The following is a 22,663-nucleotide window of genomic DNA, read 5'->3' as shown; positions in this document are numbered from 1 at the left end:
AAACCTCACTTTCGTGAGGCCATACAGTGTACTCTTGTGTGCACACCTAAGTCGGACGCATCACTTCGCAAGTCACCTTCGGCACAAATGAAAGAGTAGTTCGAGAAGAGGGATCCGTGCGTAGAAACGGCGTTAGTTTGCGAGCGACTTTTGACGGAGGAAAAGTAGGATACTGATATTTTCCAAACGTGGACTGAGGTGAGTGGTATATATCGATATAATTTTCATTCTTGTATCAGCCGTATCTTGGAAAACGGTTAAACGGAAAAGAGAAGTGGGCTTTTTGGGGTCATTGAGTTAACACGACAAATAACGTGTACATCCAGATATGAGAATTCTGCGCAATTTGGATGAGAGAGTATGTTTGTCTGGACTTGAATAGTTTCAGTGAAAAGCTGTCATTGTTTGCGGGTAGCGATCGGTAGTGGCAACCATCAAAGTCACTCTTGTCTTGCATAAACAAAGACTTCATAGAAGAAACAATGGAACAACTGGAGTGTAAAGCGCCAGACCTGATCTTTTACCTTAGACACTTAGCAAAGAGAAATCGACAATTAGTCTTATGTTTTGCCTCAAGATCAGGTCGACGAGTCTGCCTGTGGAAGACCAATAGCCTACAGTACAGGTGTCTTGGGGAGTAGTTTCAAAAGTTTGGATTGAAAGCTTGGCAATGGTACGAAAACATTGTTTTCAACTGCCTGATTTTGATAAGTCTGCACTCTGCACCTATCCAAGTTTGTGCCCATTATTTTCAGGTGCATAATGTGTCCTTGGCATGGAGGCGCGCGAGAGTGTGCGCGTGTGTTTCCCTCCCTGCCTTAAGAGCCGATGCGAATGAGTGACATATCTTTGATAACAGTAAGAGGATTAGTTTGATGTCTTGAATAATCCGGTTCGCTCTAACTCACAGAGAAAGTGCTTTGAAGTCAGAGACAGGAATAAATTGAATTCATTTCATATGACATTGATTTTAACTGTACATTTAGTTTGCAGTGTTCTTATGACAAGGACAAGGATGCCCTTATCCGATGTAACGTGCTTGTATAAAACTGTACTGTTGTAGGCTGTTAATGTAATTGTTGCGTGATGAGGTATTGTCAGTCTGGATTTGAAAGATTTGATTTGAAAAAGTATATATAGCATCAATATGTCATTTTAAATGTTCCTCTTCTTGGTTGAGAGAATGCAATTATGAGGGCACCTGAAAATAACTCCCTCCTTTACTTAATCCTAACACTGTAGGTGACAATACATGTGAAATAACTCAAGAAAGTTCACTGTGAATCATGTTGTTTGTTGAAGGTAGCAGGTGAGTAGATTTAAGGTTAATTGTACTATTAGCAGAAAACCCTTAATAGCCTACCTTTTGCGCAAAAAATAGCAGTTTTACAAATGTTTGATTTCTGAGTGTGACATATTTGTCATACAATTTCTCTGCGCTGTTGGAACTATTGAATGTGTATCTGCTGTGTCAGTCTAGGGCTGGAGTTGGGGAACTTGGATTACTCAAGGACTTCTTAAGTAATGAAATGGAACAAGTGCACTGTTGGACTGTGAGAAAAAGACTTCTAGCATTTCTTGGCCAGATTTCAGCATTTTCATCATTGTTCTTGCATGTATTACTCTCTGTCGTAAGGTGAATCTCCACCTCTCTCTCTCTCTCTCTCTCTTGTTCTCTCTCTCTCTCTCTCTCTCTCTCTCTCTCTCTCTCTCTCTCTCTCTCTCTCTCACACACACACACACACACACACACACACACACATTCATATGCATAACTGCACACAGGTAATAAGTGAAGCCTCACACCCTGTACACACACACCTGTAGAAAGAGAACTTTCATTTGTGCTCGATAACCTGGGAGCTCAGACTCAGAGTACAGACCTCATTTTACCTCGTATGTAAACACTTTTCATTGACTGTTGAGGAGGCAATGTCTCATGGTGGTGTATGGCTGTTAATTAAGTGGTTAAATGATTTTCTGTGAATATTTGGGTGCTGTTTTGAGCTTGTATTGTTCAGAGGGACTTTGTGAACAATGTTTTCATGTGGTGGAAATATTGGAGTATCTTACCAGAGTCAGTTTCAGAGACCAACCTGATACATCCATGGGTCACTCAGTTTATCTCCTCCTCCTTTATCTATCCCTCTCCCTTCTCTCTCCCCCTCGCTCTCTCGCTCTCTCTCTCTCTCTCTCTCTCTCTGTCTTGTTGTTTATTTTGAAATATTAGGGTGTGCTCACCCTATCTAACTTCACCACGGATCAAAGCCTAGTGTGTGTGTGTGTGTGTGTGTGTGTGTCTGAGACCAAGCAACAGAAACAAACAGAATGCATACATATCATCCCTCAGAAATTGGAGGTTTAAAGCTAATAAGCTCCAAGAAGGAATCGTGGGAAAAAAAATACCTATGGAGCCACAGAAAAAAAACGTTATTCTGTGGAAATAAGCTGTCCTGGCATTCTAGACTTAAGGAGAAGGCTGGGAACATGATTCATAGTTTATCTGCTGGATCTATGTGGGAAATCTCCCAAGGCTGTTCTCATTGTTTTTAGTGTTCTTTGGGATTGTACGAAGTGTCTCTGTGTCCTCGTCTGAGTAAAGGCAAAAGTCACAGCCTAAATCATTGAACACCATGATGCTCCAAGACCTTTTAAGCACAGATGGACCACTCTGCCTCATATCAGAAAGCTATGCCAAAAAGTATTGATATACAAGATATCAACATAATAAAGTGGCTTGCAATTCACCTTATATCAATATAATTCTTTTGGATATGGAGATTTTTAGTTTCTGTTTTTACGTGATAGTTTTTGTAAGTGTTTGCTAAGAAACACACACACACACACATGCACACACACACACACACACACACACACACTGACTCAATCAGAAATGACCTTACCTATGGTGTAGTTTTCTGCCTTGTCTGCTACTTCTTGCAGTATTCATGAAGGAGCACAGGTCTCTGTGAGTGTGCTTGTGTGCATGTGTGTTTGTGGGAGAGCGTTTAGAGTTACAGCTGAACTCAGTATGTCATCTTGTCAGAGAGAGCCAGGTACAAACACTCGCCTATTTGTCACGTATATTAATGTTCCACTTCATCGTATTCGTATCCAAGAACAGTGTCTCTCAATGTGAGCCTAGAGGATCCACGATTGCTCAACCACAGATGATTCAGCTGGATTACTCATGGCTGAGCCTAGGGGTTTTTTTTTTATACACGATGTGGTGAAGATTGGCGTTTACCAAAACGTACAGTCCAGTGGGTGCCCAGGTCTGCACCTGACAGGCACTGCCGTGACCCTCCTGTGTCAACTGTTTGTCACTCAGAGGAATTGTACAACTTAAAAGAGAGGAAACCTCTCTGATTTTTTTTCTTTTGTTCCGGGAGGACACAATGTTTTGATGACGTTTTCAGCTGTTTTTCTCTCGTCTAAAGAACCTCGTAAATGTTCACACTAATTAAAGGAACTGGTTCAGAATGTGACTATTTTAGCCTAATTATAGGCATGATTAAAGTCTGGATGAGTCAAAAAAGAAAACCCACAGATGAATCTAATCTAAGATGATTGTAAGTCAAATTGCTGTCTGAATACAGCATTGTGAACAGCTCTATATATACTTTTATTTATACTGCTGCTGAGTTTGCTCACTTTCGTTCACACTTATTTTTCCTCTCTCCCTGTTTTTGGTTTTAGGTGGTTATGGGGTAGGTTCCAATTGTTTTTTTATTCTGTTAAACTTTTATCTTTCTCTCCGTGCAGATGCTGGTAAAATGGAGCTGAGCAAAAGAGAGTTACCGGTTTATGTGAGTACAGCATGCGACTTTTCAACCACTTTCTCTCTCTCCCTCTCTCCCTTTCTCTCTCTCTCTCTCTCTCTCTCTCTCTCTTTCTCTCTCTCTCTCTCTCTCTCTCACTCTCTCTTTCTCTTTCTTTCTCGCTCTCTCTCTCCCTCTCCCTCTCCCTCTCCCTCTCCCTCTCCCTCTCGTGAAACTCAAGCCATTTTGTTCTTTTGTTTCCTTGTTCTCTTGAGATCTGTCCTTTAATTTTGTCTGTTGCCCAGATGATGGGACCCATGCATGTAAGCCCTGCACCTCTGTGTGTTTGTGTATGTGTGTGTGTGAGGGAAGCAGGATGGGAGAGAGCATAAAACAGAAAAAAGAGTATGTTTTCAGGCTCAGCGCATTATGTCTGTCTGTATGCGACATGACTGACGGTACATTATTAAGATTTCCAGGGCTAATTTTGCATGAATTTGCATTAGCAAAACATGGCAGCAAACGAGAGGCAACTCCTTCAAAAGGAAAGGCAACAAAGCGAGATATTTTTTTATTTTAAAAAAAGGTATGCTCAATTTCTCAATTTGTTTGTTTTGTAAAAAGTTAAGGCCTCTCCAGAGGTTTCAAATACACCTTCTTTGTGAGTGTATGCCTGTAGAGGCATGCGAGTGGTGAGATTTTTGTTCCCGTGTGTGCGGATTCGGTTGTTTATTTTAGTTGTTTGGTTAATTGCTGCATTCTCTGCTCTGACATGAAGTTAAAGGCGGGGTGATCTGGTTTGGCCAACTCTGCTTTTATCTCAAGGTCTCTTAACTGACTCATACAGGACAACTTCTCTCAGGCACATACACTCTGTAATGAGCCCAGTTAACAGGAAACTTTCCTAAGACATTTGGGTTACGTTATTGTAAATTTAGTTCCCAAATATTGGGATAGGAACCTTTAGAGGACATTTGGAGACTGGCATGTGAACAGTGCATTGATGAATTTTTAAAACATTCTACAAATCTTTCAAATGTCTGGGTACCTCTCAGAAATGGGATAGAATTTATTTATAGAATGTTCATCCCAAATTTCCCCAACCCTTTGGAAACTTTCCCACAGCCTAAAACTATAAGTTGGGATGCTGTGATTCTCTGAAATATGTTGTGCTCATTTCAAGATTCTGAACAGTTTGTCAGCGTCCTTTGAATTGTTTAATTGTGAAAAACAAGAAAAAATAGACTCCTAATTCTAACACTGTGAAATTCCATTGTGAATACCATTGTGAAAACATGGCATTTCTCTCTCTCTCTCTCTCTCTCTCTCTCATGTCAGTGCTCAGTGCACTAGTCACTAGGACTCAAACTAAATTAACACATTTCCCTTATAACAATACATTTGATCTAAATCTTTATTCCCCATCCTTGTTTTTTTAATTATGTTTTTACAGCTTGCATTTGGGCTGTTTTTGCACTTTTTTTATTGGCTGTGAGACGCTAGAGCTGATTGTATAAGTCTGGATGACTGAGTGGCCATGGAAACAGTTCCTTGGTTTCATTCCATTTAAGCCTGAAACAGGATAAACTCCACCTTTAACCCTTACCTTCACCTCTAAGTAGATAGGTTGTGTGTTTGTGTGTGTGTGTGTGTGTGTGTGTGTGTGTGTGTGTGTGTGTGTGTGACAAAAAGATTGAGAGGGCATGTTATTGTAACCTGATAGGCTGAAGGTTTTTGGTAGACCCATATAATGTCAACTCACAACTAAGCATGAATCAAGCTAATGCACAATAGACAAATGATTTCATTCAGTACTGGCTAAAAAGGTCTTACTGTGTGTGTGTGTGTGTGTGTGTGTGTGTGTGTGTGTGTAAATAGAGTTAGAAGGGTTTTCCACATTAAATGTTTCTAGGTGATCTTTGTCTGAAATTGTATTAGTCTAGTCTTTACCAAGTTGTACTCAGAATATAACTTGAGTGTGCATTAGAGTGTCTGTTAGAGCTTTTTAATTTTTAAATTTTGTTTAAATCATCTTCACATGTAGTACTATATGGGCGAAGTTTATGTTTTGATTGCATTTCACATTCATTCATTCATTCATTCATTCATTCATTCATTTTCCAAGCCGTTTACCTTAATTAGGGTCGCGGGGTGCTGGAGCCTATCCCAGCACTCATTGGGCGAAAGGTGGGGAGAACACTCTGGACAAGTCACCAGTCCATCGCAGGGCAGACACCCAGACAATTAATATTATTCCCTTAGAAATATATCTGTAACACAAGTAATGGAATTCTATTTAAATTGGCAATTATAATGTGATTACACGAATTTAAACTGTAGCGCATTTTTGTTACAGAGAAAAATGAACTACATTACAGTAACACACTGCTGTGTTACCCCCAACACTGACTGTAAATCAACATCACTTTCAGTGTAATTACTGTCACCATGTGATTGTCAAAGGTGAAACCTTCACTTTAAGGTCTTTTCGATAAATTAAGTAACAAATTATTATGAAGAACAGTCTCCTGTTCTGTCACTGTCAGTTCCAAAAATTAAAAGGCAACTCTTAGGGAATATTAGCCACCTGAATATGAAAATGTAACGTGACAGCTGTTTTCCGAGATTCACACGGTGTGGTGTGTAGTTGAGTAATTCTCTGTTGCCTCTAGGAACCTGTTTTTTTTTTTTTTTTGTTCCGACTCCCTGTTATTAGCTCTTCATTGTTCGTGGGGCTTCCGAATTTCCTGGAAAGTTGTGACACATCTGGAATTTGGGTGAGACACTGGAATATTTATACATGCGTCACAAGAGAAGAAGATCCCCATGGGATGAAATTCTCTAACTGGTTTTTGACTGCAGGCAGCCAGAATGAATGGTGTCTTTGCTGGAAGCATGGTGCTGTGTGTTTGGGAGTGCTGAGAGCAGGCCTCCGGGGCGCATCACATGACTGGCCATGCCTCTACTGTTTCCCTGCCATCTCTTCCAGGTGCTGTTTTGACTAACCACAGATGAAGAAACCTCAGGTTTTGGATACCATAGCTTGTATACCAAATATCACTATGCCCAACTAAATGTGTCCAAATGATGATTTCATAGCTAGCTTGAGTAGTGGCTAAAACGTTCAGTGAAGTCTACTTATTGGTGATGTGAAATGCAATTTTTGCAGGTAGCATATGCAGGCATCTACTGTGTTAGTGTGCAGCAAAAGGGGTCTGTGAGATACAAAATAGTTCCTTTATTAAATGGCAAAACATCAAAGTTAGACAGATGAACGAAATAAAAAATGAAATGTAATGAGAATTCTCTTCTCTGCCTTTCATTCTAGGCCAAGTATGTCTACATTTTACCAAACATCCTCATGACAGCTATTCTATCATGTTTCAACTGCAAACTTATTAAAAGCACATTAACGTAGCCTAAGTTAAGTACAAACGTATTAAAAGCATGTTAACATAGCCTAAGTCAAGTATGCTGTCGTAAGTGGACTGAGTTCTGATTGGTCAGAACTAAACAGTCCAAGACACCTACTACAAAGAATCAGCAACCTACAGATCAGACCTGACTCCACAGCGTGAAAGACTGTGACATTCTTTGAAAAATAAGTATTATCAGGTAGGCTACTATGCCATTGTATCATAATATTATCATAACACTGGATAGAAATTAAGTCCATAATTAAATGAGATCTTTTACCGCCCCCCTCCACTTCCAGAGTTGCACAACACATTCACTTCCTGGAAAAATGTCAATATAATTTAGTTTAATGTAATCTGATTTATTTAACTGATTGTCGCATTGGTCCCACTGAGAAAAGGGCATCTGTTTTTCCATGGAGACCTGGCTAAACTGTTGTTAATGTTTAGAAGTGGAGCTTGAGTTGCCACATGTGTTCTCTGCCCCTATGGGCCGGCTCCGTCTGTTCTATACTGAGTGTCTCAACGAGCCAACCTGTGTACTACCTCAGGAGCACAAAGCAGCGTGTTTGTCTCTGAGAGCTTGTATGTGACAAGCTCAAAATTAGTCTCATTTTACTCTTAAATTGAGTGTGTGTGTGTTTGTTCAGGCTCAAAATGCATACATTTTAAGCCTGAACAGTGCCCAGTATGTGTGAGATAAATCGTGTTATGTAAGGGGAGTGTGAAAAAGTAGCACTATTTTCCTTAATCTTTCAAAAAATTAAAAATTCTGTTTGACATTTTAACTGGTTAAAATGAAAAGCCAGTGTAAGACCCACATAGTTCATTTTTGCTGGTGTAGTATTTGGACCCATAAATTCCTCTACTAGTCACATCATAAGCCTCTGGACCAATCCGTCTGCCATCAAAGTTAATCCAATGGATTTATGTTCAATAAGTCGCTTTCACAGCAGTCCTTTTTTTGAAAAATATTTCTTAAGAAGATTAATTCTTGTCTTTATAGTCAGTGAGACTTCATTAAGTCTTCTCTCACTTCCCATGTTGCCTTGGGGTCAAAGGTTGACTCATGTGGCTGTAAAATAACTGAGGATTTTGACAGCTTGCTTTTGTCACAGCCCTTTTAGATTCTGTCAGCACTTGCATGTTTAGCTGATACATACACTGATGCTCATACAGACTGTTTTGTCTGAGAATCTATGAATAAACTAGAAATCAATCCCAGTACATGGTGTGTTTAAACAATGGAAACTCTTAAACAAACAAAAATGTGTTACTCGGTTTCAGATCGGCTCTTGTTACTAGTTGTGGTGATTCATTTATGTCTCAAGACATAACACACAACCACACACACACAAACACACGCACACACACACATACACCTTGAATGGCTGGGTTAGTGTTACCTCTGTTGTTACACCTAGGGGAATGTACCCAAACACACCTTGTAACACATGTTGGTGGTGGAGGCACACACACACACACACACACACACACACACTCTGGGGATGAATTATGTGGAGGTGTTGTTTTTCTCTCAGCAGGATGATGTGAGCAGGTGCATTTAGAGAAAAACACACACGGATGTAAACAAAGTAGAGAAGTCCCCAGTTTTCACCATGGAAACTCACAAACAAGCACAGCTTGACTAATTCTAAAGAAAGTGTATGTGTAAGAGTGGCAGAAGGATGGGAGAAAGCATCTGTATCTTTCCATCCAGCGCAGAGTGAATAATTCAGTTACTTTATACATCTACCTATTCATCAATCCATTCACTTGTCCATTCATGTATCCATCATTCATCCAGAAATGTAGATACAGACACCAAAGGCTGTTAAGCAATAATCAAGCTGATATAAATGAATACAGATACAAACACATACACATACCAGTCATACATGTGAACAGTCATATATCACCAAGACTCAAATGGGGGAGCCCATCCTTCTCTGGCTGGTGCTGCATAAATGATAATTGTTAGTCCTTTATAGGATACAGAAAGTGCAGGACAAAAAGTGAAGATAATAAGGAAAAATCTGGAAATGACAACATAGTCTAGGAGAAATGAAATACATATGTGTAGGTGCCAAGTCAATGAAGGTAAGAGTGGAACAGGGATATGTTGACAGGACTTCAGGGGAAGAAAGGCAGACTGGGAACAGACAGGCAGGAGGTCTGGTAGGTAGTCTGAAATGCAGCTTCACTGACTCTACCTGTCAGTGGAAGTCTCGACAAGCTGTCTTTAGCAGGTTGCTTATTCTTCAGGTGTGTTTGGTGTATGTAGCAAGAGCCCCACGGTGGGTAGAAAGAAATAGAAAGAATGGCATTCATTTTCAGGTGGAACATTCCTGATTCCAGAAGAAATCAGCGTGTCAGTGAGTCAGCGTGAATGAGGCTGGTGCTATAGATGGCTGAGATACATAGAGACTTATACATGCATATGCGAGAATACAGGACGGCAGTTCCACCACTGTCTGAGGCTTCAGAACTCTGTATCAGAACCCTCCCTAATTTCTTCTCTTCTAAGCAGTGCAGTTATATTTCAAATATCACATGAGGCAGCATATATGTCTACAATTAAGAGATCAAGAACACTTAGATCACATGGCTTATTCCTACATGACAACAATTCGGAGAGCTTATAGATGAAGACTGGATTCTGTGGAAGAAGGAATAGTATGACTGATACAGCACCTGATAGAGAAGTGTAGTCTATCTGCCTATAACAGGGGATAAGGTGATGATCTGAAAGGTGGAGGCTGTAAACCCAGGCTCAGTTCTGTACCATTTGATTGAAGAATGTGTTTAATTACTCAGTTTTGTACGGTTGAAAATGAACTATAATTTCTTAGGTCCTGCCACCTTTTTGATACGTGTGTTTGTATGTGTGTGTGTGTGTGTGTGCGCGCGCGCTTTGTATTGTGAATTGGTTTTAAATTTCAGTGCACAGAACTCCACCCCTCTGTCTCTCATCTGTTCCTAAAGCCACCGATTACGGAGGGTTGGAAAGTCAGGTGACCTTGGAGAGAGACATATAAAACAACTTTGCTCTGCGGTCAATAGAATGATAAGGATGCTAAAACTGAGAGAAACAGTCAGACAAATAGTCACACCAACATCAAACACCAGCAGAGAGATCGATAGAGAGATAGCTAGAGTAGGGAATGCACAGTTTAGGACTTGGCATGACTTAGGTAGTGGCAGAGGTAGACAGAAAAAAAGAGAGGAACAGTTAAACAGGAGAAAGAATGAAAAAACAAAAAAACATGGGCAGGTCCCAGACCCTGTGTGGCTCCTGCGAGAGAGGAGCTGTGTAGCTGAGACAGAATGGTGCTCACCTTCTGTTCCTCCTCTCATGAAAGGGTTGGAATGAATGAGTTTTCTTCTCTCTCTCTCTCTCTCCTTCCATAATTATTTCTGAAGGGCCCCTGAAACGACAGGAAGTGAGGGAAATGCCTGGAAAATGAATGAAAATAATCAAAAGGAGGGTTTATGTAGAAGGGAGAGAGAGACAAAGTACCTTGTGACACATACTTTGCTTGCTTGAGTCTGGACCACATTTTATAAGGTGTGTCTTTGATCCAGGGCTGGCACAGGAAACCTGTGTATGAGTGTTTGTGTGTGTGAGAGAGAGAGAGTGTGTACGCATTCATGTGTAAAGAGCTGATTTCCAGATTGTGTGTATTTAGTCAATGCTGGCATTTATGTGCCAGTGGGTTTCTTTGTGTGACATATGCATGATGCATTAAGTGTGTGTGTGTGTGTGTGTGTGTGTGTGTGTGTGTGTGTGTGTGTGTGTGTACGTGCTAAGTGAATGCTGGCATTTATAGAGAAAGGCTTTGGGTAAAATGTATGTAGCATGTTATTGGGTGTGTCAGTCCAAAGTGTCTGAATGGTTGTTTTTGTTCAGGTCTCCTAGGTCTGGTATTGATTTATGTAGTTCTGGTGTGTGAGTAAACACACTGACCGTTGTTGATACCAGTTGGCTTTCCTGAATCTCAAGTTTCCTATTGTCCTTTCTCTCTCTCTCTTTCCTTCTCTCTCTCTTTCTTTCTTTTTTTTCTCTCTCTCTCTCTCTCATTATGTCTCATGTTTATCTCTCTTCTTTGCTCTCCCTTTTATCAGTCTGTTCTCGTATGCTTGTTCAAACAACCAACTCCCATTCAAATATATCCCTTTGTCAGGTTATAAACAAATATCCCAAACAAATTTTCCATACTTCCAACACTCTCTTTCCCTTCCAGGGTCAAGAGGAGGTCTTTGTGACTTTGGAGAGGGTAAATCCTGTTCCAGAGGGGCCAGAGTACTATGTGATTTTAGAGGGTTCTTCTCTTTCCCACATCACATCAGCCCAGAGGAGCCCAGATGGACTGTTCCTCAGATTCATTGTGCCTGGTGAGCTCTACTCTGTAAATAACGGGTCGTGTACTTCAGAGAAAATGACCCAAATCTAGATTTAAAGATGAGCCCGAGGTGGTCACTTAAATACAAGGATGTGGCCAAACTGTGCTCTTTATTTTTGGAGAAACCAGGACATTCGCTTCCTGCCTTTAGCCCAGTCATGGTGTAGAGGGAAATATGTTTCTATGGACACCAGTTGATATCAGGAAGAAACAGGAAATATTTAGCTGTTTGTGAAAACCAGTCAAACAACAAACAGTACAAATGCCTTTATTCATTATAGTCTCAGTTTCTCTCAAAAGAGAGAAAGTAGGGCATTTAAAGTTCACCCTGTATTTTATTATTATGTTAAATGCATGCTGTCCTTGATGCACTCTAGGGGCTCTAATCCCAGAGATAAAATAAATGGATACTGGTTAGTCATTTGATTAGAACAGTGTCGGATCTGTTCCGGAAATAGAAGTCCTTTTGTTTGTTGTCTTGAAAAGTTGATTTTGATTTACAGTTTTGAATTCCATAAGATTTACAGAAATAGTGTTATTATACATTTGAATCATGTTAGCCCATACTTGCTTCTTAAGAAATACTCAGCAGTTTTGTGGTTTAGGTGAAAAGCAGCATGACATCTTCCAGTCCTGTATTTCTCCAAGTACTTTCACATAAAGTTATCCATGTGAACATGTCCTTTCTAATACAGTCTCCACTGAGCTTTTACTAGTGTCTTGGAAGCACAGGATAGATAGATAGATAGATAGATAGATAGATAGATAGATAGATAGATAGATAGATAGATAGATAGATAGATAGATAGATAGATAGATCGTGTGAGAGTTAAACAGAAAGAAATCAGCAGGACTTGCCATTGTTGACTCTGACATTTCTCTTTCTGTCTCTCTATCTCTCTCTCTCTCTCTGTCCTAGGTCACAACCGTCCTGAGTCAGTGACTGTTGAGGTGTACTTGTATGATGATGGTGATGAGATTGTGCCTCTGTCACAATTGGCCAAACTTTCTCTGGAGTACCAACGGGACCAAGCCCAGGAGGCAGCCGAAACCCTGATATCTGATCCTCATTACCTACTTACCGGCAGTTACAGGGAGGCTCTAAGAGAACTCTGCCAAGGAGACAAACCCTTGGCTGGACAGCTCCACCAGCTAGATGGTGGTAAAGTGGAGACCTCAAGACTGAATGAAACCAGCCATTTGATCAGATGGAGCCAAAGACCCGCTAACTCAGAGGAGTGGTCCACATTTGGAAATGGGGTGTCTATGACAGGCTCAAGCTCCTTTCAGGGGCTGGGATTTGGGGAGCTGAACCTCCAACAAGGTGACCTGGAGAGAAGAGTCATTCAGGCGCTGTCTAACATGGAATATCCCCAAGAGTGGAATGGCCTGGGGGCACAAGGCAGAAAAGGCAAGTCAGTTTGTCCAGTTAAGCACGGCTCAGTTCTGCTCAGTTCAGCTCAGTTCTGTTCAGCTCAGTTTGGTACAAGTCAGGCCTGCTTAGTTCAGTCCAATTCTGTAGTGTGTACACAGTACTTAAGATGTAACCCATAACACTCTGTCTCACATGTGATGTGTAATGATTTGACAGACAGTTCTAACAAGCTACAGCACGTCCCCTTTCTATAGCATATGCGAATAACAAAAAGTAATGGTGTCTTGTAATGGTGTCTTGTATTGGATTAGGAAACTGACTTATCTGGAGCACATGATCATTGTCCTGCTGTAGGGATGTGTGTGTGTGTGTGTGTGTGTTGGGCTGATTGACTATAAAGTCCTTGTGTTATATTCTAGAGTTAATCCAAACTGTTTTAGCTCTTATTTAATACATTCTGACATGTCAGATTAAAGAGAATTACCAGGAGTTTGAACCCAGCTTGTGTCATAAAGATCATTCGATATTTTATGACATGCGGATATCTCATTAGACAACTATGTCCACATACAGAATTCCTCACAGGAAAAAAATACCATACTTATGTATGGTAAAAATAAAGACTTGTTCATCTGAGTGCTCTGTGTGTGTGTGTGTGTGTGTGTGTGAGAGAGAGAGAGAGAGAGAAAGAGAGTGAGAGAGACAAAGAGGAAAATATAAAGGAAAATCAGATTTATTTTCTAATTAAATATCTCTGCTTAGTCATGCGTTGGTCTCAGTAAAAACAGATGTCAGGAAAACGTGATTCTTATTGATCTGGTAAAACTGTTTTTATTTTTAGTTGCCCCCCCCCTCCATTCGTCATAAGAGAAAATATTTTTATTTTATTTTGAAAATCAGAACACCAAACTAGGCCTAGATGGCACCGGAAAGCAAGAGTTCTCTGACAGAGAGAGAGAGAGAAAAAGAGGGAGAGAGAGAGAAAGAAAGAGAGAGGAGGAGAGGGATTTGAAGAATGTCCTGATGAGGGCCCTTTAGAGAAGAGAGCCAATTGTTCATGCTGAATTGCGTAGCTGAAATCTTTCCTGCCGCCTCACTTTTCTCTTTGCCACTGTGTGTCAGTTGGGATTAGCAACCAGACCCCTCATTCTCCGTCAGACAGACAGCAAGTTTTCCTCTTGTTTTTTTTTTTTCATCTGTAATGGCCTGTGTATGACCCTGAAGGTTTCTTGATCTGCTCTTTCTCTAATTTAGTTTGTATCAGTCTCTGGCCTGCAGGCGTGCATTGATTTCTATCACAGAAATACATTTGAATGGAGAAAAAATACTGTTTACGAAAGCATACCTGCATCTTCTCTATTTCACTCACAGTAGCACAGGTAAACCCCAGCTGTGTTGCACACTGTTTGTTATTGTAGAAGGAGAGAAAGTTCTGGTAGCTGTGATACGTGTTTAGTGTATTCAGGTGAGCAATAAGAAGACTGCGTAACCAAAGATGTGGTGTGTGTTTTTATGAAAACACTGCTTGGCATATCCCTCTCACTGTACATAATAGAATGTAAGACAATTCCTTAAAAATAACACACACACACACACACACACACACACACACGCATGCATGTAAACCAAGGCCAGTAAGAGTGAAGTAACCTAGGAAGCACAAACAGCAGCACTCGTTAAAACAGTGTGTACTACAGTGTGTACTACAAACATACTAAGCCGGTTTGGACTGATCTTCAATGTTTCACACTGTGCATAAAAAGAGCTTCCACTCTCCCTGAGGAGAGATATTTGAGCCATCTTTCTTTTTGACATCTGATAACTTAAATAGTGTATAGTAGTGAACAAGGTGAAATAGTGAAAACAGTGAATAAGGTTAAATAGGGAAGGTGAGTAATGTCTGGATATTAGGCATCAGTGTTTCTAACTGAGAGACGAATTTTTAAACATCATTTACACACACACACACAGGGGGAGACAGAGAGAGAGAGAGAGAGAGAGAGAAAGAGAGAGAGAGAGAGAGAGTTGTGCTGACACAAGATGTGAATCTTTTCTGTGTATTACTTGTGTGATGAAGGATTTATACCAAAGTGTAACTGCAGTTTGCCCATTTCTCTGGCGTAACAGGAGGAATGAGATGTAGCTTACACATGTGAGAAATTCTGTGTGTGTCTGCGTGTGTATGCATGTGTGTGTGTGTGTGTCTGTGTGTGCATGTTGACCTTTGGCTGTAATATGAAATGATCTTGCCTGATCTTGGTTGTTTCACAGCTGATGGTGTTGTAGTACCACGTATAGTATTTCATAGTGTGAAGGCATTGCATTGTGTTGTATTATATTGGATTACAGTACATGGTGTCTGTGACTGAATGGCTTGAAGTCTTTCACTCATCCAGATATAGAAGTGATTGTCTGATCAACAACACTCTTGTGCAGTCTGACTTAATGTTGCTAAAACTGTACATTAATGTGTGTGTTGGTGTGGTGCACACATGGAATGGTCCTGTAATACCTCTCTCTCTCTCTCTCTCTCTCTCTTTCTCTCTCTCCAAGGTCTCCTGCACTTCGCTCACTCTCTGCCTCAACACCTTGGAGGTCAAAAGGTCGTGACTGTGCCTGACAAGCTGGGTGATCCTGCTCATGAACAGGCACACAGGAGAGACAGTCAAACACAGCAGACAAGCCCCACTGTGTGAGTCACATATCTGTCCATTCTCCATAAAAATAATATATAAATACATATTTGAAATTTATGTATGTTATTTTATCATTTAGCTAGTCTTTGCCTTAATAATAAGGGTAATAGTACAATAAATACACTGTACACATTTGTATATTTTCTGTTGATTTCACATACATCAGTTAATGCCTAGCATGTCTTTATTGTAGCTTCTCCATTCATTTTCAAGAGCATAATATTAAGTCATGCAGCATATTATTCCTCAGTATAACTATGTGCATGAAAACTCTCTGAGATGATTGACAGCTATGTGTGATAGAGGGAGGTGTAAATGATAACATATGGCTACACTGTTTTTTTTAAGTATGTTTTTAAAATCAGATCTACAGGGTCCTCCTGGAACCAGTCTTCATTTGGATCTCGTTGGGTTTGCGTGGATAGTTCCCGCCTGCTTCGGTTCTATCCTCTCACCGGCTCAGTCGTCCTCACCGTCCGACACGACACACACTCCAGAACACACACGGACACACACGCCAACGTACACTTTTACAGGGACAGGCTCAGAGACCAGGATACAATTACACAGGTGAATTTACAAGCACACACATAACACGCCACACGAGATGCATTCACTCTCTACTGAATCCACAAACCATTCTCAACAAAGTATGTTACCACAGTATCGAGGCTCATTTTTCATAATGTTACACCGATCCCTGTTATAGAGTTTATGAGACATTCTCACATAATAAACACTGGAGTTTTATGTGAACACATTTTTAGATTTCATCAGTGAATCTCACACAGCTGTTTGAAATGGAAAGGCAATGAACCCTAAATGGCAAATTTATTGTTTCAGTTGTTTCCACTGTGCATCTCAGAAGATCTCACAAAACAGTGTCTTGCACCGATGCTGTGGCTGTAATGAGTGTATTAATGTTACAGATGACAAAACTGAAGAGACAGAGTGTGAAGATGAAGCAGGAGATGAAGAGAAGTCATGGCCATGGTGAAGAGAGCTGTGCTGGTGGTATGTTTCAATATGATCTTACCGCAGTTTTGTATTAGTTTCAAAATGTCATTTATTTTGATTGGCTTTAGGATGTTGCAAGTTGGTGTTAAGCTGATAAGTTAAAGTTAGTTTTCTGTTTCTGTGTATAGATGGAGCCAAAAGTCTGATTCAGAGAAAATTGCATTTTTTTTTTTTTAGATTTCAGAGGTCGCTTTAGAGTAACCTTGGCCTTATGTCAGTGAAGCTAATGTCAGTCTGTTTTCCTGACGCCCTCCTTCAGAAAGTGTTAGGCTGGAGTGTGTGTGTGTGTGTGTATGTGTGTAAGTCTGTGTGTGTATCTGTGACTGCCAATGTTTAATTTAATATTTATCCTCTTTCTTCCTGATTATCTCTCTCTCTCTCTCTCTCTCTCTCTCTTTCTTTCTCTCCTACTCTGTTCAGTTTGGTCATTTGAGAATGCCCCATGTTATCTGTCACTTTATAGCTGTGCGCTCTATTCTCCTATCTCTACAATCTGTGAAAGAATGTTTGTGGCTGTGAATAGTTGTGGTCATAATTTTGCTAGTCATATCATTTCAATATCCATCTTGTCCTATCACTCTTAGTCTCTGTCTTTTATTCTTTTCCATGTTCTCTTCCTTTTGACCTCTATTCATGCTCTCTCTCTCTGTCCTACTTCCCTGGCTCTCTCCTGCCCTGGCAGGCCACTGAGGGTGCTCTGAGAGTCTGGCTCCTGCCTCGTTAGGGAAGACATTTGAACACAGACTGAAGGATGATGACGTCTCTTACACACACACACACACACACACACACACTCTATCTAACACACACAGAAAGGTCTTTGTGACAAAGCACTGGCTGGGTTTCCCAAACATGTCCAACATGAGAGTGCAAGCGCATTCCTTCTGGGTGGGCTGAGAGAGTGAGAGTGAAAGAAAGTGAGAGAGGGAGAGAGAGAGAGTAGTGGAGAGAGAGAGTGAAAGAGAGAGAAAAAGAGTGTTCTCCTTCTCTCCTGCGTAGCTGCGGTTGCCAGGGGAGCAGTAGCATTAGTGTTATTGAGAGCAGAGACCACCACCTCAACCCCCCACCCTCAACACCACCTCCCCAACTTCCTGTCTTTGGCTACTATGGAGATGGGTGGTTGGATTTTCGATTTTTAAGTTACTCTCTCTCTCTCTGTGTGTGTGTGTGGGGGGGGGGGGGGGGGGGGCGCGTGAGTGTTTCTCTCAGTATGTGTTTTCTTTTAATGTGTTTACTAGTGAATCAGACGAAACAGTTTAATCTGGTCCTTTGCCATTTAATAATTATTTGATATTTAATCAGAATAAATGATTACTGTTGTTTTGTTATATGAATATTGGAATATCATTAGACATCATTAAGTTTTTTGTGATGTATTACGTTTCTCCTCTGTAGGTTTGACAAACCTGCTCAACATTGAGGAACACACACTAGTGGACAGTGTAAGTGCATGTTTTTGTCTGTAATTGGTAGCTTGTTAATGGACTGTCTGAACACCCCTGCCTAACCTTATCTAATCCATTAGCGGATGTGTGTGTGTGTGTGTGTGTGTGTGTGTGTGTGTGTGAAGGTGTGTGCATGCCTGTGTGTCCTTGCTGCCTTTTTTCTGTTTTGTTATTTAAAACCCAGCTGGTGTATCTGTGTGTGTGTGTGTGTGTGTGTGTGTGTGTGTATGACGTATGTGCACTTGTTTTGTTCTCAGGTGTTCGAAGAACAGCTTGTTCTTTCTTTGGATGAAGAGGAAGAGGACCTCAATCCATTTCACCCAGGTATCAGTAATCCATCCATTTATCCATCCATACACACTGAATCAGCCTTTCATCCACCTGTGTATATCTGACCAGATCTCACCGCTTCACCATGTAAATCCACCAATCTTTTAGTCCTCTGAAAAAAATGAAAGCCACTTGTACAGTTCTGTTCTTATCTGTCTCACACAGATTTTTCTATACTGACAATGTTTCTTTTGCTTGCGCACGACTGTGCGTGTGTGTGTGTGTGTGTGTGTGTGTACGTCTGTTTTGCTAGTGTCTGTCTCTTAATAAATCAATAGCTGCATCCAGAGTGTGGATTATACAATGACAATCGGGGGGGTCAACTTTTTCTCTAGGGCTGTATAGCATAGGATATATAAATGTTTCGACCCCCCCCCCCCAACTGTTGTCCCCGCTGTCATATGAGTCATGGCTGCATCTGCTGATCTAGGCTTCGTGGGTGTGTGTGTGTATGTGTGTGTGTTGGCACTAGGACTTGGCTCTGTGATTTGTGTGACAAGTTAATGTGTGGGTCATTTTAGAGGAATAATTAAACATCAATGAAATAAATATAATTACAGTTATCTTTTTCTGGGAAAACCCATTTGGAGCCTTAATGAGTATCTGAGAGGACACAAAATGGCTTGACTGGAAATATAGGAGACAAAGATGACCTCTGACACAGGCAATAGACTGAAAATTCACTCTTCAAAAACAGTTTGACCCAAGAAGTATTTAAACACATATTTTAGTTGTCTTTTTTAAGGTATACAAAACCTCTCAAATGCTTGATACGTCAGTACTCCATCGATTCTAACTGGAGTTCAACATGGTAACAGACTGTCACAGTATTAAGAAAAAGAATGATGTTTCAGTTTACACTGTATGAAACAACAGAAACTGGATATTTTTGAGAAAGTCCCTCTAGGGAAAACAGACAGTCAGATAGTGGTGGAGTAAGTGAGGGAGGTAGTATTGCATGCTGGTTAGATGTATAAATGTCATAGTTTACCTACTGAAATAGCAGTTTAGAGATTGACTGAATGAGGTCTTGGCTCTAGCTCAGATTTTAGAGGGGAAGTTTACATGTCTACGTATGAGCTCATTATAACCCTTAACTTCGCTTTGCTGGGACTTCAGGGAGTTTTTTGATCAAAGGGCGGAACTCTAAATTTTTGGATTTTTAATGATACTCATCTTCCATATTGGCTTAAAATGCTCTCTAAACTACACAAATTTTTATGTCCAGTTACACTTAACAGCTGTGGCTTTACACAAAATTTCCAAATAAACAATTTTTGAAACTTCCAAGTGAGTAAAAATAAACCCCTATTCCTTTCCAGTGCATGTTTTCCATATGTTTTATGTTTTTTTGTAGATGTTTATATATTTTCTATAAGTTTTATGTTTTCTGTATGTTATATGAAGCCATTTATGCTGTTGTCCTTCATTGTCTAAGAAAGTGGGACAAAACAGTCCGACAATGACTTACGTTTTTCATTGAGAGATGTAACCACACACACACACACACACTCACACACGCGCGCGCACGCACACACACACATGCACACTCGTGCACTCACATACTCAACTCTCTTTCCTATCTCTCTCTCACTCTCTCTGTTGGCGAGAGCAGCAATGTTAACAAGCTCAAATGTAAAAGTTGCACAAAAGCTGACTTTTAAGATGATCCACTTATGGGGTATGCGCCCTCTCTCTCTCTCTCTCTCTCATACGATACATACAAAGTTCTCCAAATTATACTGAGTCTGCCCTCTCAAAGCCCTCTTTTTAAACATCTTCCCTGTTCCAGTCCCCTACGTAAAAAAAACATTTCATTCATCACCATTTACTCCTTTCAAACACACCTCCATCCACAGAATGTTCTCAGTCTTTTTTACTGCCCTGTTCACCTCTCCCCTCTTTTTTTCCTTTTCTCTATAAATTCTCAGTTCTTCAGGAGACTCAGAAAGTGCAGCTCAGATACACATACATACACATGCAGAGGCTCTTGAACGACAGAACAGGAGGACGCTGTGTTGGACGCCTCGTTGTCATGGCAGTGCTCATTTCCTGTGGGTTGTTGGGGGTGATGGCTTTGAGATTTACAATGCTTTCTTTAAAAAAAAAAAAAAAAAGAAGTTGGAGTTGTTGTTGCTGACAGCAGAGGTTGTAAACCTGCCAGTTCACCCCCTCACACACAGACACAGACACAGACACACACACACACACACACACAAATACACACAGAAGACTATTTGCTACTACCCCCTGGGACAGAGCCCAGTTAGTGAGGGTGATTAAACCAAGGGAGATTTTATTATCCAACCTCCACAACTGCCTTTCACATTTTCCTCTCACTCTTCCCCTCTCTCTCTCTCTCTCTCTCTCTCTCTCTGTCTCTCTCTCTCTCTCTTACTTTCTGTCTCTCTGCCCTTCACTCTCTGACTGGCTCTGGGAGCATGCAGAACTGGGCTGACTCACTGAGGGCAGAAACAGGATTTTTCTCTCCTTACCTAAGAATGAGAGATGAGGAGATGAATGACAAGAGAGATAGAGGGAGGAGGGACGTAACTGTGTAAATCTCAGGTTGGCACAAGTGGGAATATTTTTCCTTGGACAGAGTGTTCTCTGGGACAAATTTACTCACTGAAGACTGAAGGCTGAAGGATTAGAGGAACTTCTCAGCATACATACGCACGCGCACACACACACCCACACCCACACACACACGCACTCACCACACTCATTCTCACACATTTTTCTTGGAAGAACTGTTTTGTCTCAGTCCTGCAAAGGAACTTTGCTGTCACAGTGCCCACACATACAAATATATACACACTCAGAGACAGACTCGCAGACAGAGCTGGCTTCAATGCCTTGAGTTTCCTTTTCGTGAGACTTGAGTCTGCTGTGAGTTTGCATCTGTCTGGTGAAGTTAATGTATTGTCAGTTTCAGAGACATCAAGAGACTCAGTATGGGTCTGAGTTTATAATGTACACATACACACTCCTCACACACACACACACACACACACACACACACACACACACACACACACACGGAGAGGGAGTGAGAGAGAATAACAGAAAAGGTTATCACAGATAACAGTTTGTATTTGTAGCCTGTATTTTAAGAGTGTATTTTAGCTGTGTGTTGCCTGTTTGAGAGTTTTGTCATTTTTGTTGTGTGCCCCTCCTGAGTGTAGGTGTATCTATCCATGTGCACATGCATGTTGTGTGTGTGTGTGTGTATGTGTATGTGTGATAGGTGTGATGTTTAAATAAATGTGGTGTTTCATGTTTGCAAATTATGTGTGTTTCCAGGGTGAATTTAACTCTTTTTTCATGTCTTTTCTGCTTGGGTTTGTAACTATTTTTGCATGTCTTTGCTATTTGTGTTGGTAAGGAGTGTACTTTCCTCGGCCAAGTGACAAATGTGTACATCAGGTGTGTGAAGTTTGCGTTTGTATGAAAGTAGAAATGCTGTGGGTGAGGTAATGTGTATCCGTGTCGGCTTTGTATGTATGTGTACGTGTTTGTGTGTGTTTATGAGGTGTGTGTCTTTCCCCCCTATATGTACCCCTGTCACTGTTGGAGTGAATTAGCTAGTTGAGTTTAGAGGTTAGTTAATGATTCCTAAACCTTGGCTGACTTTCAGGATTCTTCCAGACACATCGTCTCAGACACTCTCTATCTCTCCCAGGGCGGGAGATATCAAACACACACACGCACACACACACACACACACACACACACACACACGTGCACACACACACACACGTACACACACACATACACACACACACACACACACACACACACCAATACTAACTCCCCCTCAGTTCATACTTGGAGTCATGTCGGTGGAGTGTTTAGGAGTTCTATTTGTAGAGTGTTTTCCTGAAAGGAACGGATTGGAATTTTGATACTGAAATACCAGGATTTTCCAAGACAGAAGGATTTGGGAACTTCTGAACATGGATTCTGACTCTGACTCACCCTTTAACTATTCCTGGCCCTCCTTCCCAAGGATGAGGATTCGGAGAAAAAAGCTAAAGCCAGGTAACAAAGGAGAGGAGAGAGCGAGAGACAGGGGAAGGCTATGTGATATTTTAACTTTACCCCAAATTGTTGTTCATGTCCTTGATTGCCATACACAGAGCAAAATTATAATTAATGATATAATGGATTCACGGAATGTAGGCATATGCAAGTATGTGTGCTGTGTGAGATTCTGA

General features: G+C 40.9%; 1 protein-coding gene across 1 annotated transcript in view; it reads left to right on the top strand.

Moving 5' to 3' along the window:
- Window positions 1-3,776: 3,776 nt before the first annotated feature.
- Window positions 3,777-22,663, top strand: part of arhgef28a (Rho guanine nucleotide exchange factor (GEF) 28a) — a 43,666-nt gene continuing 24,779 nt past the window's right edge. The window contains exons 1-7 of the mRNA XM_030787504.1: window positions 3,777-3,809; window positions 11,422-11,572; window positions 12,500-12,991; window positions 16,025-16,221; window positions 16,581-16,665; window positions 18,064-18,110; window positions 18,371-18,437. Coding sequence (XP_030643364.1) covers window positions 3,777-3,809; window positions 11,422-11,572; window positions 12,500-12,991; window positions 16,025-16,221; window positions 16,581-16,665; window positions 18,064-18,110; window positions 18,371-18,437 — 1,072 coding nt within the window. The remainder of the gene's footprint in view (window positions 3,810-11,421; window positions 11,573-12,499; window positions 12,992-16,024; window positions 16,222-16,580; window positions 16,666-18,063; window positions 18,111-18,370; window positions 18,438-22,663) is intronic.

The sequence above is a fragment of the Chanos chanos genome, chromosome 10, assembly GCF_902362185.1.
Source record: "Chanos chanos chromosome 10, fChaCha1.1, whole genome shotgun sequence".
Lineage (NCBI taxonomy): Eukaryota > Metazoa > Chordata > Actinopteri > Gonorynchiformes > Chanidae > Chanos > Chanos chanos.
This window is presented reverse-complemented; position numbering and strand designations above follow the sequence as displayed.